The sequence below is a fragment of the Molothrus ater genome, chromosome Z (assembly GCF_012460135.2).
Source record: "Molothrus ater isolate BHLD 08-10-18 breed brown headed cowbird chromosome Z, BPBGC_Mater_1.1, whole genome shotgun sequence".
NCBI classification, from domain to species: Eukaryota; Metazoa; Chordata; class Aves; order Passeriformes; family Icteridae; genus Molothrus; species Molothrus ater.
The window spans coordinates 34,350,345-34,369,767 of NC_050511.2; the positions used below are offsets into that span (position 1 = coordinate 34,350,345).

At 39.7% G+C, this 19,423-nt stretch overlaps 1 protein-coding gene across 1 annotated transcript; it reads left to right on the top strand.

Annotated features, from left to right (window-relative positions):
- Positions 1-3,049: 3,049 nt before the first annotated feature.
- Positions 3,050-12,134, top strand: GCNT1 (glucosaminyl (N-acetyl) transferase 1). Its single transcript, XM_036402562.1, has 4 exons — positions 3,050-3,138; positions 6,612-6,727; positions 9,285-9,416; positions 9,808-12,134. Exon 4 carries the CDS (start codon positions 9,943-9,945, stop codon positions 11,221-11,223), a length of 1,281 nt encoding a protein of 426 aa, XP_036258455.1. The 5' UTR covers positions 3,050-3,138; positions 6,612-6,727; positions 9,285-9,416; positions 9,808-9,942; the 3' UTR covers positions 11,224-12,134.
- The last annotated feature ends 7,289 nt before the right edge of the window (positions 12,135-19,423 follow it).

The window sequence follows — 19,423 nt, forward strand, 5'->3', positions numbered from 1 at the left end:
ACTTAGATGACAGAAAAATTAAGACAAGTAATTTTTTACAAAGGTTAATACGGAAGGTCTTATTACAAAATGCTAGACCGCTGTCTGACTTTCCAGAAAAAGGAAACTTTACTTCCTTAAAACTAGTAAACTTACAAGAATTAGCAGCAAGCATGAGGTTTAAAAAATTCCCTACCACTCAAACTTTTTACATAGCATAAAAAATCTAAGGTATTTAGAAACATTTTGTATACTTTATGTTTTCCAAGAAAAAGCCTAAAATCCTGGAGGCAGCTGTCAAATTACAAATGAGATACTAATATCAAATTAGAAAGCATATCTGTGAGATAGCTGTGCTCCTTATTCAAAATTCATTTAAGCTGTATTCTCCTGCACCGTAACTACGTAAGTTTAGCCATGCACAGAAAACTATTTTTGAAACTTTCTCAAGGTTGTTTGTATGTCCTTGTTCTCACTGGGTTGTTAGTCTTACCTCATCAATCAGTATTTCATTCAAACCAATCAAAATTCACAGAAAAATCATTTATGTATTTTAAATTTCCCATATTTGTAACTTGCTTTTTGTTCACTTTTGTCTTTATTTTGCCTCTAAGTTCCACTTTTTCTATTGTTTTATCTGTCAGTAATTCCAAATTGTGAAAAACGTACTTTTTTTCTTTTGTTTTACAGCTGCCCTACATACATCTGTCACTGGCCCATCACATGGAAGAAAGTGCAGCTTGTGGACCCTGTCATCTTCATATTCCAGACTCAAGGTTGGAAGAGTAAAAACCAGGCACAAACCCATTTCATCATTTTTTTTTCAGGAACAGCTAACAAACACTATCCATAAATAGAAACATACGTGAAACACAGTTCTTGAAATGTCACAAAGCTGCACTAAAAACATGATGGGTCTCTGCCAGCATGGTCAGCCAAGGATCACAACCTCTGTAATTATGTCAATGAACTCCCTATTTTACTTGTGCCAAAACCAGAGAATAACAGACTTCTTAACTTCAGTCCTCTACCTGAAATCATTACATGCAGTAATTACTTTAATGCCCTTTTTTTTTTTCTCTCCATAGGAAGTACTTGTTAGACAGTACTTTGTTATTGCACCAATACATAGCAACTCTAGTTGGAGGTTTTGCATCAGACACCTTTGCATCTGTAGCTCTTTAAGTAATTAGGGCAGGGTGGATGGAAAACAGTGAGAGCAAACATCTGCCCCTAAAGCTTACCCAATTCATTCTCTTAAGAATACTGGTGTTCAGCTCTACGGCTTGTACTGCAATTGCAATACTGTGATCTTTTGCAGGCAGTTTAGCAAGAAGACAGATACTCAAATTTATTTATGTTTTGATTTATTTTTCTTATTTACATGGAACACAAACAAAAGACAGTCATTGCCTATAATCATAAATTATGAGTAATTGTAAAACATTACTCTTCATGGGGAAAACTAATAGGAAATCTTGCCCCCTCTCCTAGATTTCTGTCTCCTGCTAGAAACTTCTCTTATCATCCTCTGCTGGATTTACAGATAAAAGGCCTTTTTGGCTTGGTCCTCCATGAACAATCAGAAGTGAACAAGAAATTCAAGCCTGTAAATAATAGACACAGTAGAAAACCAGCTTTCCCCCCACTCCCGTCTGTCAGGAAAAGGGGAAAAAGGGAGAACTGTCAAGCTGGCATACAGCTACACACTTTAATATTTAATTCTTTACACACTTTTTAATTCTTTACCCAGCATGCATATACATATATATATATATATATATATATATATATATATATACACATTAAACATTATCTTGACAACATGATGATGAAAATTTGAGATCTTGGCAGTCCATTCCTAAAATAAGCTGTCTGACCCATGTGGATGGATCTGATGGGTGGACACAATTCCCTCTTCTGCTGGGAGTGTGTACTAGTAAGAGCCTAGAAAGCTATCTCATTTTCTTGTTAGCTTCCAGTCTCTTATCAGTGCAGATGCGAGACCTCTCAGTACAATCTCACGACTGCAATGAGAAATGGCCAGGAGACAATTCCATTAAGTGTGTCCCCAGCTGCCAAATAAAGCTACACGTCAAATAATGCTGATGCGTAAGGATTTTTGGGGAGTTCTGTAAGACTGTTCAAGCTGCTGCAGGCTGCACTACTTGGGGTTTTTCAATGAGGCACACGCTCTCTTTGAACTTTCTATTTCCTTGAAATTTAATTTTCTGTTTTCTTTCAAAGTACTTCGTTAAAATAATAAGGGGCTTTCCCCTAAGCTCCACCTTCATCTTTCACAGCTCTCCAAACCCTGTGGACTATGTTTATCGTCCGACAGATATTTGAAGTGACAAAGCGAACAAGAAATCTGAGTCTTCACACTCTGCCTAGACACGTCTTACTCTTCACCGCTGCAAGTTTCGTGCACCACTTCCCAGTCATATCTGCTCCCCTTTCCCCCCACCCTCTCTTCCGTCGCTCCATGCTCCCTCGCAGAGCTCTTGTAAGCCCACGTGCAGCACCAGGCGACTCTCGGGCCGCGCAGTGCGGCCGCAGGAGCCCCGGTCCCGCTGGCTCCTCGCTCAGCCAGGCTGCTACAACCACCCCGAGCCCGCCCAGCGCCCCCGGGCACCCGGCCCCCAGCGCCGCTGGGTGCGCAGTCGTTTGGGGCTGGGAACACGAGACAGCCCTTCGAACCCATGAGCCGCAGAGGAGTTGTTCCAACGTTACCGGTACCGCAGCGGTGAAGAAAGCAACCAAAAGGACAAACAAGCGCTGCCGAGGGCTCCGTGTGGGTGAGCCCGGGGCCAGGCGGGGAGGCAGGGGCGGGAGGCTGGGCGCGGCCGCGGCGCCGCGGAGGGCCGGGCCGGCAGCACCCGCGCGGGGGTGCCGGGAGGGGCGCGGGGCCGGGCGGGGACCGGGCGGAGCCCGCAGCCCAGGGCAGCGGCCGGAGGCCGGCCGGGGCCGCGCCCGCCGGGGAGGGGGCCGGGCTCCGTGCCTGCCCCTGGGCTGCTCCGCACCTGGCGCTGTGGGCGTACCGGGAGCGGTCCCGGAGCGGGCGGCAGTGCGGGCTGGTCTGGAGCATCGCTCTTCCCGGGCGCCGTACCCTGCGGACACTCGCAGTATTACTCCAGGAGCCGCCGTATCGTCGGGCAGGTGCTGCATTGGAGGGCAGGGAGACGTATCTGTTGCGTCTCTGTCCTTTTTCCCCCCCTTCTTTCCTTCTTTTTTCCCCCCACCTCTTTTTTCTTTCCTTACCCCTTTCCCTCTCTCTCCCTCCATCCCCTCCTCTCTCTCCCCACTCCCCCCCCCCCCCCCCCGCCCCAACTTCCCTCTCCCCAACTTCCCTCTCCCCTCTCATTTTGGTTCCTCTTATGTCCTTCTTCTTCTTTCTTTCCCCCGTTCTTCTTATTTCGCTTTCCCCCTTCTTCCCTTGCTTTTTCCCTGTCACACCTTCTTTTTTCTTTGTTTGTTTTGTTTCCCCGCTTTCTGCCAGTCTGCCTTCGGACCCTCCTCCGCTCGCCTTTTCCCGCGGCAGTGCATGCAGGGAACCCCGGGCAGGCTGTCGGCTTGGTGGGAAATCTGCGAGCCCTAACAGGGTTTAGGATTCATGATGCTCCTGAGGTGTTGCAGTCGTAGGTTGTGGTGCTTTCTCTCTTTCTCTCTAACTCAGTGTAACTGGGAAAACCCTGAAAAAAGTTCTTTTCGGTCAGAATTAAAAAAAAAAAAAAAAAAGCTGTTTAGAAGGTTGTAAATAGTTTTTTGTGGCCCAGGTTGGGTGAGAGGACTGAGAAAGAAGGCTGACAGGAGACTCAGTTGTGCTCTGGCACTTTGCCTTCTTTCAGCGTTGCTGAGAAAAGTGGACTTCTTTGTGGGAAAAAGGAGGAGTGGCAGCAGGAGGGAATTGCCATTTTGGAGTCTGCTATTTTAAATGTAATTTTAATGGAATATGAGGTATTTGACCACAGAATGAGATTCAGAAATGGTAGTAAGAGAAGAGGGGACAAGTCTAGCTTTTCTGTCTTTCAACTTAAAAATCTTTGTGAAAAATAGTGCAGTATTTGTAGCTCAAGTTGGAGATCACTTAGATTGCTTTTGAAAGTAGGTGTATACAAAAGAAAATATTTTCTGTCCTCAATGATTAGCTATTCTTCCTATAGTTTCTTCCAATTACCAGCATAATGCCTTTCGTACAGAATTTGAGTTATGTGGAGTAATACTCACTTCCTGAGGCCAGAAGAGCCAAAAATTGCTAAAAAACCTGATTAATACTTTTGCCAAGTCTACCTTCTTTTCTAACATAAACCAAATGCAAGGCAAACATACAAGCTAAAGATTTACAGTCTATTTGCTGAAAATATTATCTTTATTGAGCAAAATCCTGCTCTCCAATTTTGTTTCCATATTAGAAAACCCACTGGTAGCCTTATTAAAAGAGTTAATTTTGGTTTTTTAATAATCTCTCTCAGTTTTGCTTTGGATTTCAACATAATTAAGTTCTCCCTTTACACTGGTTCATAAACTCCTGAAAGTGGAAAACAACTATCAACCTAGAATTCTCTCTTAGAAAGGGTGAAAAAATGTAGTGCTACAGAAATGTATCCTACCCAGCAGTAAAAGTGAAGTAACTTTCAGTGTTAGGTTTACTTCTTAGCTCCAGAGACACCACTTTTTGTAATACACAGCATTTTTATACATAGGATAATTGTGGTGCTGTTAGAGGAACTGAATAAAACAAACAGAAACCTCATCTTGGAAAACTGTGATAGAGTATCTCAGGAAGTTCACTGATGATTCTTTAGCTCACTGATGAACTATAACTGTAGGCATGGCTTTAAAATGCTGGCTTCTCCATAGGGCTAAAGAAAAATCTCAGAATATTTTCTATGTAGTGCTTGAAGAGGGATCCAAGTACTCAAAATTGACAGCTTTTTACTTCTGCCTCCCTTCAGGTTTTACAGATAACCTTTACTGTCAGTGTGTACCGTTATGAAATACAGCATTGTCACAAGGCAGCAATGAGCAAAATTTTTACGTGGGCATGAGGAGAGTAGCAACTGCTCTCTTCCTGGTGATTATAGGTCCTAGTTTAGAATACTGTGAAAAAACTAGGTGCCTGTTTTACCTTGAAGTAGCCAAAGTGTACAAATTACCTTGAGGAACACCGGGCAGTTCTTCTGGCATGTTAAATTGGCCAGCATTAGTTTAAAGATGTCATTATTTTTTGTTTTGTGATTCATACTTTCAGTGTTAGTAACCTTAAAGTAAAACCTATCTTTCTGTCCATACTAAGAGTCACAGGCTTCATGAGGTAGGAACAAGTCACTGAATGACTTTGCCATAACATCTTTACTCTCCTTAGCTGAAATTCCTTACTGTTAGCTCTGTCTGTGGGGCCTCTAAGGACGGACAACATTGGAAATAGTCATAAGGCTTTGAACTGTTCTGCAGAAGGTTTCTGTGATACAGTAATATAAGAGAGTACTAGAAAGGCTAGTAAAACTGACTGCTTTTTCAATTTACAATCTACACAGAGTGTATGTTCATGCGAGTGTTACTCATTTTTTGAAGCAGAAATATTTTAGAGCGTAAGATTCCTAACAATTGAATTTAGTATCTTCAGATAACCTGGAGGTTCGAATTTATTTTCATCTTTTTTTTAGCTCTGAAAAAACAGTTGTCTACTTTTAGCTACTCTCAGTATTTAATTTCCATGTAGTGGTGGATGTAGCAGTACTAGTCATGTGTGGAGTTTTGTTTAAAGCTGTCTTCCAAGTTGACAAAGAACTTTAAATGTGTTAGGGTTTTTTTCTGTAAAAAGGGAGTGTATTTTCCCTTTTTTATTGTTTTCCTGAGCAACTCTGAGGGAAAAGCTTTTACTCCTACAGAGTGTTGCAGACAGCTGTGCCCACGTGAAACCCTGCTGCATATGATTACAGAATTAAGAGTCCCATAAAGGCTTATGGTAGCCCAACTACGTGGCTTATGATCAGTTCTCATTTTCACTAAGACCCAAGACTCAACACTACCTAACAGAACAAGTATGAGTTCTTTGATTCATTTATAGCATGTCTACTTTCAAGATTGTGCTGCTTGGTGTTATGGAAAGCTGAGTAAATGACTCCTGTGTCTGGCAGATCTTTGCAGATGACACCGAAGTCCACGAAATCTCTCTTTGTGTTTATGCATGTTTGTGTTTATACAAGCTGCTTACTGCTTTGAAAATCACTTCCTCATCAGAATGAATGTTCTGCATAACTGCATCTGAATGGAAACATGGTAATTGTAGTGACTACAATTGATGTGAGTGCTTTGAAGCATTCTGGATATGCCTTTGTAAAGTGTTAGGACTTCCCAGCAAATCCATCTTCATGGCCCCACTGGCTGGAGAGCTCCCCAGAGCCCATCTGGTTGGATCTGTTGTTGCACCCCTCCTGGCTGAATGCGTGGGTGCCAGAGATGGGAGTGGGGTGGCTCCTTCCACCCGCAGCACATCATGGTGCCAGAGCAGAGGCGCGGTGCAGCCGCAGAGGTGGTGCTGTGCCAGTGGCCAGAGGCTGGTGTCCTGGCTGCTGGAGTAGCCATGACCTGTGCTGGCTGTGCACCCTCACAAGCATCCTCATTTGTAGGACCAGCAGCTCCAGTCCAGCCTGTCTGCACAAAACCTCCACACCAGCTCTGGTCTCCCTCCAAGCGCAAACCTTCCTCCACCTCTCCCACAGTGGAAAGTGCTGCCTCTGACAAGGTAATTCTCTAGTATGTGCACTAAGGCTGTGCAGAGCTAAAGCTTTAGTCATGTTAAAAGCTCAACTGAATGCAGTCTTAAACTATTGAGTGTTCTAGGCTCAGTAAATGTGTTAGGTGTATTATAAATGAAAGGCAACAGATCTTACCCTGTAAAGATCAGCTTTTGTGAATGGGATATGATCATATTTTAGGACTTTGAAATTGTGAGCATAAACAAATAGTAACTTACTGTTAAAATTGGCCTGAGGAAGAAACATGCCAGTGAGAGAAATTTACAGGGAAAAAAATTCCACATAAAGATAAGAGCCATGTTAATGTGTAAATGTTTGCAGATCTCTCATTTTGGTATAATGAAAATGCCGGCTCTGATTATTCTGAGCTCTGAACAATAGAGGAATTGCACCCAGCTGGGTATACAAGGTCTTTCTGAATGGGATTCTTTATCCTACACTCAACTAAGTTGTATTCTAAAATGGGAGCAGGAAAAACTTAGCAAGCTTTATTCTAGAAGGTGAAGACTGCCATGGTCAGTTTCAATCAAGATCATCTCCCTCCACTGGAACAGTGATGGGTTGGTAATCTTCTTGAGTATGTGTTATTTCTCAATGCTAGTGCTCCTATAAAAAACTAAGAATAGGATAAAATAATAGTGCCAACAGCCTAAAGAAAGGATTCCAATGTCCATCAGCTAAAGTATCACAAATATAACTGTATTTGAAGAACACTTTAAGTTCTAGAAAAGTCTTAATTTTTAAGTTTGTAGGCAGAATACAGTAATTGAAGGTTAAGCAGTATCACATGCTTCATCCTATGAATCTATATACCCAATGGACACTATCACATATTTAGTCTCCTTCCTCCGTTAATTTAATATGCAATGAATATTATTTTTGGAGGATTAGATTTACTAGTGAAAACAATCAGGACATCAAGTACAAAAGTGTGTGATAAGTTACAAAGCATATTAAAACATGTTCTAAATTATGTTGTTGGGTTCAATGTCACAGTGCAAATTGAAAGAGAATTCTGGAATTTTCCTTTAAATTTTTTTTAAAATTAAAAGTGTAAGACCTCATTGTTAAAATTTCCCTCTCTGTGCTTTCTGCTGTAATTGCATGCTAGCTTACTGGGCTACTTCCCTTAAGTTTTAAGTTTTAAATTTTCTTCCAATTTTATTTCACTGTACATGAAAAATACTCTTTGAACAAATGTCTGCCTTCCTTAAAATAAATTAGAAATGCAGGATGGAGTACTTACAGTTGTAATTCTGAAAACTAAGTACACTTCAGAGTAAATAAAACTATGTGATATGATGTTGTTAGTGATAAATTTGTGTCTAGTTTGTGGTCTCTGCCTGCTGTTGGCTTGAAATACAAAATATTTGACTATAGTACTTCCTGATTCTCACAGCTGTGCTACACACTTGTGCAGTGTTCCACACTTCCTCCCACCTGCTCCTTCCCCCAGTCAATTTGCAGTGTCATGGGCAAAGTGGTGGACCAATGTGTAGTGCATCCCGGGCAGCATTACTGATTAAAAACTCTGTTATGCCATGCCTCAGTTTCTTAAATGCACCTGAGATCTGCAAGTAGCATCTTAAGAGCCACAGTTTAGCAATTAAAATGATACTGGGGTAGCTTAAAGAAAATAGGGCGGAAAAGGAAATTCTTAACACTGAACAACCTATGGCAAAACAGAGCAGTGGACACAATATACACTTATTTTTCTTAAACAGAGTTTCTTCCCAGTTTTTATGAGTAGCTGTTATTCTTAGAGCTATTAAAAAAGTTATTCTGAGGCACTATCTTTTTTTTTTGAAAGTAGTAAAAGTGTAAGAAGCCTTGTATCTCTCAAGTACTTTATATTTTATAAACTTACAGATTTACATTTTGGAAGACATTTTCTGTAAACTGTGTGGGCTTTTGCAATTAGAAGCTGGTTTGAAATTTAAACCTGCACTAAATTATTAGGCAGTGAATTTGTGATTAGAAGTGGCATCTGAGTAGCAGTGTAAGTTATTTAAGGATATCCTGTTCTTGATCATTTTACCTGCATGAGATAGTACTTAAAAAAAAAAGAAAAAAAAGACACAGAGTTCTGTGATACAGTTCTAGAGTGCAGCTTTCTCAACAGCTACAGCTGTAGCTGCTGCACAACTGCAGTGATTCTGTTCACATGGTACTGAAACAGAAAAAAAGGTACTTCAAGAGTAACAGAACTAACAAACAAAAATTATCTAGTGCTTGTGCAGTAAAGTAGAAAATAAAATTGGCTAGAAATCTTGTTGCAATCCAGCATTGCAGCATGCCTCCACATAAAAGTAATTGCTGAATATTATAAACAATTGTGTTTAAATGATGGTAATGCAATACTGCTGTGCACTTAGATTAGTGCACTTGCAGTGACTTGATACAAATCAGCTTGAGATACAGGTCATAAGTATTGCCTTTTACCTTATAAACCTATTTCAGCAATTCAGTAACAGTTTTTCTCACAACTCTGAAAACTCAGGTGCCCTGCTGTAGTAACTTTTTTTCCCTCACCCTTCTCATCAGCTCTTCCCTGGTGGTATTTCTAAGCTCATATGAAGGATGTTAAAGGACTGTCTCACATAAAGATCTCAAAAGGCTGCAGGGACTTCTTTGCCAGTGAGAACTAAAGCATGACTGCCATCCAGGAAGTGAGTGGTAAGTCTTAATGATAAAGAAATCTATGTCAACCCTGAAGTGGGTATTAAACATTCTTGTCAAGCTCTAAAGCACGAATTAAGAAGAAATATTTGCTTCTCAGTAGTGTATCTGACTTCAATTTTGTTTTAAATGCAGATGAATCAGCTCTGTTTTCTTACTGAACTTCAGTTTTTAGTATTAGTACTGTGGAAGTTTCATGAAAACTGTATGCTTCTCCCAGTGTTTTTCTATAAAAAATTTATTCATTAATTTTTAATTTTCAACAGAATATTTTTGGCTGAACTATTCAGCTTTCTACTGTCATTAAATAAAAGTGTAATTATTAATCACTAATTTTTTAAGAAACCTTTTAGTCTAACAATGACCATCATATTCCATTTTGGTTTAGGATTTTTCCTTCCATTTCCCTGAAAAACTTGCCAAATTCCTGAGAAACAAAATTTTTTTTCTGAAGCTGTTGAAGCTCATATGAAGAGAGAAGAGGACATTTTTTTTAGCCCTGCAAAGCTACCTGGTATTTGAAATGCTGAAGAGGAAATTACGGTTTTGTTACAACTCACGCTTCAGGCTTTTCTTGGGTCTAACTCTCATTTTAGTAATAATTTCAGTTTTGAAAGTTAACCAGAAAGAAGACTTCCTAAACCGGAGACATCTGGAGCTAACAAAAGAAGATCCTATTAGCGATGTTAACTGCACCAAGATTATTGAGGGGGATATAGAAGAAATACAAAAGGTACAGCTTGAGGCATTATCAGTGTCATTTAAGAAGCGCCCCAGACTAACAACAGATGATTATATTAACATGACTGCAGACTGTGCCTCCTTCACCAAGACTAGGAAATACATTATGGAACCTCTCAGTAACGAAGAAGCAGAATTTCCAATTGCTTACTCAATAGTGGTTTATCACAAAATTGAGATGCTTGATAGACTTCTAAGATCAATCTATGCTCCACAGAATTTTTACTGCATTCATGTAGACAAAAAGTCTCCAGAATCCTTTTTTGCTGCTGTGAAGGGAATAGTCTCATGTTTTGATAATGTCTTTATTTCCAGCCAGTTAGAGAGTGTGGTATATGCTTCGTGGAGCAGAGTGCAGGCAGACATTAACTGCATGAAAGATCTCCATAGAAGAAGTTCAAACTGGAAATACCTAATAAACCTATGTGGTATGGACTTTCCTATAAAGACCAACAAGGAAATAGTAGAGAAATTAAAAGCCCTTAAGGGTGAAAACAGCTTGGAAACAGAAAAAATGCCTGTTTATAAAGAAGTAAGGTGGAAGAAACACCATGAGATTATTGATGGTAAAATAAAGAACACAGGCATAGACAAACAACTACCACCTCTCAGTACTCCAGTTTTTTCTGGCAGTGCCTATTTTGTAGTTAGCAGGAGCTTTGTAGAATATGTACTAGAAAACAGCAAAATACTTAAGTTCATTGAGTGGGCAAAAGATACTTACAGCCCAGATGAGTACCTGTGGGCAACAATTCAGAGAATCCCTGAAGTCCCAGGCGCGTTCTCTTCCAGTGACAAGTACGACGTTTCTGACATGAATGCCCTGGCCAGGTTTGTCAAGTGGCAGTACTTTGAAGGTGATGTGTCCAAAGGTGCACCCTACCCACCATGCAGTGGAGTTCACATTCGCTCTGTGTGTGTTTTTGGAGTAGGAGACTTGAACTGGATGCTACGGAACCACCACTTATTTGCTAATAAGTTTGACACTGATGTCGACCCTTTTGCAGTGAAATGCTTGGAAGAGTATTTGCGACACAAAGCCCTGTATCTGCAAAAGAACTGAGATGTGTGCTTCTGTTGGGAAACATAAGTACAGATACTCTACTGCTACATACTTTAACGTTTTACAGCAGTCGTGGTGATGCTGATAATGGGTATAAGGACTCTCACCATGTTGGTCTAGTGCTGCTCATGCCCTGCCTTGTCCATGGACGAGAGGGAGAAAACATGTCTTGAGTATGCCTTGTGGCACACTGAAGTTTGGAGCTTTAGGTACAAAATCAGCAAGAAAGCCAACTATTTGGAATATTTATTATCTAGAAGGTATAATTAATGGTCTTTCTTTGGCTAAACTGTTTTAAGGCATAGAAAGTGCATGTTGTTCATGGTTATTCTCAAATTTTTTTTTCCATGAATGTAATGAATGCTAACTGGAAGAGAAAGATGAAGGGGTGGGGTACAAAGCAGCTGGACTGCACTTCATACTGAATACTAAAAGATCTCAGGAATATAACATTAGAAGTTATCTAAAAGCTATGCAAAAGGGGATATGCAAAGCCAGCTGTTATCATTTTACTTAGATCTGTTTGCTGCAGTTCTGTTACATGTAATTCTTAATCCTCCTGAAAATTTTGTCTTCAGCATGGAGTATCAAAGAATTCAAATCTTTTGTATTCTTAAAGCACCCTGATATTGTGATATGAAGTTTATACACTAGTTTGTAATTACATCTTCTCAGGGAAACTTCAGTTTTGTGCCTGATGAGATTAGACTTGTAATTTTACATTTCTTACTGTATGGGGAGTTTTGCTTTTGTATCCAAAATTGATGAAATTTCTCAAAACTTAAAGAACTGCAGTAGTGTCTAAATATTACTGATGGAACTGCTGGTTTCTGCTTTCTGTCAAGCTCAACTTGCATTCCAGATTATTTTAATACTAAGTACGGAAAAAATAAAATTATTTTTTTAAATGACATTGTCTCCTCCTACAATTGAAGTCCCCTCTGAAAATACCACAAATAATTCCTAATGATGAAGGCCAAAGATATTTTTGCTATAGTTTTCCATACATGACCAAAGATAAGCCCTACCTTACCTCCATATGGTCATTTGTTCATGTGTCTGTGCTTCTTTAGGTTTAGCTTGTTCATCTGAATTTTAACTCCAATTAGGCCATTGCTTAGTTTAGCTGCTGCAGTGCGGCACAGAAGCTTGGGGATAAAAGAAGAGGACACTGTGAGGGATAATATTTTTTCCTTCTGTATCAATTGAGGTTTGCCATGCATAGTTACTGCCAGCTCTCTCATTCCTGAGATGGCAGTGGAATTCATTACAAGTATTAGCAAATGGCAAAACAGACTAAATTTTTTTATTTGTGAACTGTTGCTGTAATTGCAGCATGTGTTTCTTACAAAGGCAGTTTGTTCTGAAGTTTCTCTTACTTACACATTAACATAAGGGACTGCTTGCTGTTGATCATGCAAACAGATAGGGAGGCAAGCAGTTTTATCTGAAATGGAGCCTGTTTTTGCCAACCTCTGCCTTCAGAACCACCTGAAAGCTGTTCTGGGAGTCTTCAGAGACTTTCATATTAACAGGTAATTAAAGCCTGTGAGCAAGGCAGTTGAGGGAAATACGCCATCTTCCCCACCCTCTGACTTTTCTACAAGAATGCTCTTGCAAACAGTTGTGCTTTACCACCTTTGCATAAGCTACAACAAACTTCACTGCATGTAGTACTGGGAATTTCCTGGAAGACATTTTTAGCAGAAAGCAGTTTTTAAGAATTTGCACCTAAAAACAATGTGCATGAATATCCTCTGTGATACCGGAACTGCTGACTCAGTTGCTTGAAATCTACTTGTCAGAGCATCTTTAACTTACCTCTTTCAGCCTGCTTTGTACTTAGTCATTTGTGTAACACCTTGTCTGTATTTCTGTTGTTAATAGTACAACTACTATAGGTGGCAAAGATGCTGCTTGATTAGATGCTTCAAATATCACTGTTTAGATGGAGTCAAGAGATAATCTTCTGTACAGAAGGAAAAGTAAGAGAGCATAGCTGTTTAGGATATGTTTGCCATAAGATAAGGAAGAATTTCTTCTGGGAAAAGTGAGTTACCAAAAAAACCCCTCTAAAACTGACTAGAGAACAGTCACCCTGCTCTGGTAGAATTTAAATGCCCAAGTCCCATCCCAGCTTACACCAGCCTTCACACCATGATCCTATGATCCTGTGGGCATCTAGGAGGGAAACTGGTTTGCATTCTGCCTACTGAATAACCCTTTTTTTTTTTTTAATTTTCTTTCTTTCTTTTTAATTTTTTTCTGTGGTTTAAAGCTGGTTCAGTTTCTCAGTTCAGCTGACCACCGTTGCTGGGAAGCAATGAGTATCCACTGAAATTGTCGCTGAAGTACCACGTATGCTACTCAAAGTCCCCTAATATAATTTAATTTTCCATAGCAAAGCTTTCTAAAAGAGCTCAGTGCATTGAAGACACTGCTCTACTTCAGTCCCCACTTAACACATAAGCATTTTGAGTGGCATTAATAATAATAACAACAACAATTTACTTGGTTTACTGATGATAACTGTGGTAACAAAGTATCCTGTAACACTAAGGATCACCAGGCTGAAAGTATTTAGGATCAAAGGGTGATTTGATCCCAGAAACCTGATACTTGTGCTTTTATCTCTTGCCTGCCTGAGGTTTGGTTTGACAAGGGAGTGTGTGTTTGGCTCTTGCTCCTTCCTATCAAGCACAAGACAAAATGACAGAAAACCTACAACACTGCAGTTATAATCAAGGTCACCAGTCAGATTACCATTACTTGGTGCATTTTTAAGCAGTCTGAAAATTAAAAATTGACCTAGGTCATAACATGAATGCAGTGTAAAGTGAAATGAAAGAAGAGGTCATCTACTTCAACATACATGGACTATGCTGATCAGGAGGATTTAATCCCTCCAGATTCTGTTGCCAGTTCTGAATTGCTGCAGCAGTCATTAAAAGTAATAAACATGATTTGATATAACTTCTGCCACAATATTTACTTCTTAAATTTCTATCTTCTTTTTTTGGAAATGATAGTGGTGGTTTTCTTTTAGTCATGGAATAATTAGAAGAGTTGATATTGTAGGGAGTACCTCTTCAGTCAACTTAAATAAGGAAAATTTTCTTATGTAAAATGGTTTCCAAATTCCAGCTAGCAATACCATTCATTGTTAGCTTAATGTTTCAGTAATCTAGGTAAGTTTCCACAGTTTTCAAATTATCTTCTTTTCAATGGATCATTTTAGTGCACTTTAATGCCCTAGACTGTAGTGTGATAAATTAACAGTAACCTGCTTTTGACAGACAGCAGCCTTCCAGGTATTGCTTTTCATGCCTTAATAGACATGAAAAGCAATAACCTTTAGATTATGTTTTTTTATTTGAAATCAAGCCAGCAGACTTTTTAAAGATATACTTACTCAAGTTTTTAAGAATCTAACAAATCTGATCTTTTAAGTTATTTGAAAATGTTACTATATCTCTCTGGAATATGTATCCTAATTCTTCTGTTTTATAGCTGAAAGGAGTTGGTTTTGCATACATTCTTGGCATAATAGTTTGGATATTTTTTCTTCTTGATTCTTGGTTCCCCCTTCCTACCTCCCCCCCCCCCCCTTTATTTTTTCACCTGTTTTTTTTACCCCCTTCCCTTTTCTGGATCTGACAGTTCTTCATACAGATGTCTGTGCTTGCATCATTGCCTGCCTTATTTGCCATGCCTTATGTACACTATCTTCTAAGTGGGAAATATCCTGCTCAGCGCCCTCATTTAAATACTGTGCCTCTCAAACTGAGCTTTGCTGTTGGGAGTCTTAAACATGATTGCGTATCTTGTAGGATCTGCCAGTATTTGTTTTAGTTTGTCTGTTTTCTATATCTATAATAGAGCTTGACAAGAAAAAATTAAGAACACAACCAAATCCTTGAAGTAAAACAGTACAATTATAAAGATACTGTTTTCTTTAAAAAACCTGACTTTTTAAAGTTTCCTAAGAAAATTACTAAGTTGTGTAAAAGATGAAAAAAATTCTTGTAAGAACATGTCAGGATGGGTCTTGAGCAGATGCCATCTTTTAAAATCCATATCACCTACTCCGAGACAGGATGCTGGAATTCTTTCTCACTGATACAGATCTAGCTGTATTTTTAAATAAGTATTTCCTTTGGACTTGGAAACGTAGCCTTCTGGGAGATCTAGTCACATACAACTAACAGTGTTTTATTCTGTACTATGAGAACATATTAATCTTGCGTATCTTAATTTTTTAAAAAATTTTTCAGGGACATGATCCCCTTAATTCTCTCATTTAAACAAGTAATATTTCAGAAATCTTTTAGCAGAAAATGTTTAATTACTAAAACCTTCAGTATCTTTGATGAAGGTAGTTTGTCTACAAACAAAACCCTTTAACTCTTTTCCTTTCAGACAGCTTGGGGGTGGGGAGCAGAAATATTCATAAGGCTTCAAAGTGTAATTTACTGACTGATGTGTGATAGGGAAAGTGAGAATTGTGGCTTAGCATCAACAGTTATGACTGAGTCTTTAGTACATTTTGGCAAGAGCTGTGTGAATTGCATTAGTGATACTGGAAATAGAGATTCGCCAGTGTTGATGTGAAATCATGTTAGTATGGAAAATGTACTGGAAGAGTGGATATGACAGGTCTGCTGTCATGGTAATGCTCATAATCTCATTTAACAACAGACTGTTGTTAATGAAACGTGTTGCTTTCACTAGGCAGTTAAATTACCCCTTTGAACCGCTAGATTATTAGGATGATTTTGTAATACCTCATCTACAAGCAGGAGTTGAAATGCTGTTGACCTTAATTTTGAGTTAGTCCAAGCCACCCTTTAAGTCTTTTCAAGTTCTGCAGAAATGGCAAACCTGTTTTTAACAACATACCAAGCAGTGATGTTACCCACATGACATGTCTTTGCTGGGCATGCAGAACAAGGAGGTGCTCTTAAGAGTTAAAGTATAATAAGCCTTGGAAGCCTTGCACCCTGGCACATTCAATTCCTGTTGCTACAGGGGCCCCTGAGAGCAGAGGGGATTTGCTTTTACATCAGAGCAAACCCAGGTGAACCTAAATTGTTACAGTGAGACCAAAAGCATTTATTCTTTCTGCTGTGCCTGTGGCACTGCAGCACTGAGCAGCTGCTGCCTGTGAGATATATAAATCCTCTGCACTGAGAAGCAGTGAGAGAGAAATGAAAAAATAAATATCCAGATTACACAATTAATTTATATCTTCTTCAAGCACTTCTAATAGAAGACAAAATACAAGGACCACACATACTCTTCCCTCCCTCTCTTCTTCCTCCCTCCCCACTAAATTTCATTCAAATAGCTGCTATGATGGGAAACCCTGCAAACAAAATATTTCACTGAGATAATGTCCCTGCTCTCTAGGGCAACAGACCTTTGGAGAGCTCTTGTTCTCTTCAAATGACCAAAATCAGAAGGGCCAAAGAGAAACTTCACTTTGTTTTCACAGCAATTACTCAAAGCATTTTCCTTTGCTGGTTTTTAAACATTTCTGCCTGCTTGTGCAACTAAGGGCAAAGTGAAGGAGGTCTGTTCCTCCAGTCTCAGTATCTCCAGTCTCATGGGCTTTTTCATTCCTTAAAACACAAGACTTCTCCCACCCTTGACTCCTTCAGAGTTTCCTACCTTCTTTTCTCCTCCTGCCATGATCTGTGAAGAGAGGGCACATGTGAAAGAAACACTAAGAGACCTTCTACACATTACTTCAGCTGGCCAAGGTACAAAGTCAAGTTTCAGGGAAACTAGTTTCAGATTAATTAGATCTAGCATGTGAGGGGTGTCTGTTTTTCAATTTGGTAGCTATTTTTTAGCTTAATTTTTTAGTAAATTCAGCATTTCAAACCCTCTTAGGAATAATTGCTTTTGCATGTCTGCCTTTTATTTGGCAAACTGCATTCTTCTAGGGTTTTATTTTTGACATCACATTGCTTTTACCTATTAATGTATTCAATCTGCAGTCAATACAGAGGACCTGACCTTTGAAGGTTGAATTTTTACTAGTAGCCTGAAGAATCTTCAGAAAATTCTAAATCTGCCAGACTGGCAGTGCAGCCATATAATTCTTGTACTTCAGTTAATTTGGATGAAACTATGAGAACACAAACCTATTTCCATCAACTGAGCATCTTTCTAGCATTAAAATAGTCACACATAGCAATTTTTTAAATGTGGGAAAATCCTCCACAAGGCTACTTTCACAATCCCAAGATGAATGACACAGACTGGAACAGTCTCTCAAAAAATTGGAAGTATGCTAAGAGCAGAAAAGACTGAAAACAAAGTAACAGTCAGAACAGAACAGAATGACAATCAAAATATCAGAACACTTCACATAGCTCTTTCCAAGATGCTATTGTCACCAGTTGCTTTACAGCCAGTGGAGGTTAAAAAGCAAATTTGAACCAGCTGCTCAAGGGAGGGCAGTGATTTAGTGACAGATGATGAGGTACTTGGTGGCTTTCAAGTGAGCTGTCAACCTACCCATGCCTGCAAGCCCAGCTGGTCTGCACCCAAGGGTGCTGAGGATGCTGTCTGGTATCTTCAAAAGGCTGTTCTCTTTCAGCTCTGATGAATCATAGAGACTGGAGAAAGTCCCAAATGGCCAAGGTAAAACAGACGTTGTACCCATCTAAAGGAAGGGCAAATAGAACAATCTGAGCAACTACAGGATGATTGTCTCATTTTCAGCCCCTGAGGAAAGCATCTCTGAAGCAAGAACCCTTAGGCAAGTACAAGCACACAAGGCAGAAGATGGAGACTGACTAACTGATGCCTGATCTGATGATCATCTGTGACAAAATGACTGGGTTTGTGGGTGAGGCAAGAGCAGTAGATGATGATGTTCTGATTGTACGTGAGTAAGACTTCAGCAGACACTGTGAGCAAGCTGGACTGGAGGAGGGCAGCTTTGAGGTGTGTGCTCTGCTACGGGGAGGTTACCGGGGGCTACAGGTTTTTTACAGTAGTTTCCACTAGTAGAAACAGGAGAGTTTTCAGCTAGAGAAAGTAGGCCTCAGGAATTTCCATGGCAGGATAACTAAACACAAGCTATCTGGAGAGGCTGTACCATCTCTGTCCTTCATGGACTTCAAACCCTAGTGAGACAAAGCCCTGAGTAACCATGTCTGACCCCACAGCTAAGCCTGTTTTGGACAGGGGGTTGAGTTTGGTGACCTGCTGCACTCCATATCATTCCATATAACTGTTTTCCTATATTCTTCCAGTAGTTATACAGTTACAAAACCACTCCAGAGAAGTAAGAGCTGAAGAAAAATATTTCCAGAGTCAAATAACCTATTACTTACGAACCAAATGTTTTAAATAATATGTGATACCAGAGGTTTGCTGTAACTCATTTTCCCATGTTGCACATATCCACTTTGTTGCCCCTCAAGTATCGGTCCCCACAAAGTCCCAGCATTATTGGTTTTCACCTGTTGTCTTATTTTTAACTCATTATTCCTTTCACAAGAATACTGCCATGTCTTTCTGGGATTAAATTTGGTCAAATGATTGCTTACATGAAGGCTGTTTCCCTCTGAGAGGCCCAGGGTGTGTGCTACATGTAATGTGATGGTATCTCCCCATTACTGGCAGTCACATTTCAGACGCTCACATAGCCCAGCTGAAGCAGGAGTTTTTTTGAACAATGAAAACACATAGCACTTTCTGGTTCTGTTGTAACCATCATCTGGCTTTGCTCACACCACCAAATGAAGTCATAAACGAATCCTTTTACGAGATACAACAATGGGATGATAGGAAATATTTCCTCACTCTTTCTTGGAGTGCAGTAAGAAGGAAAATGAGTCTGCACTTGTACAAATCTCACTTTGGACACAAAGAAGAATCTGCACAGGCAAGTCAATCTTCTGTATATATATATCTCTAAGAAGGTATCTGGCTTTTGGCTACTTAAATATTGTTTAGTAGCTATAACGATGAGGTTGTTACTTCATCAAAGTAGCTGTGATTATGAACTGTAAGGAAAGCAATTCTGTTTTGTGTAATTATTTTCATGTGTACTCCATCTTGCTCCAGAAGGTCTGCATGTCTGGACTTGTAAGGTACTTTTATAAACAACTGCAAGAAAGGCTAGATACTTGCTTGATTGTGTAGCTTGCCATCTCTTTGGACAGAAGCTGATACGTAAAAT

Excerpts from the sequence above, each read along its gene's own strand:
- GCNT1 (XM_036402562.1), top strand. The coding sequence starts at position 9,943 with ATGCTGAAGAGGAAATTACGGTTTTGTTACAACTCACGCTTCAGGCTT.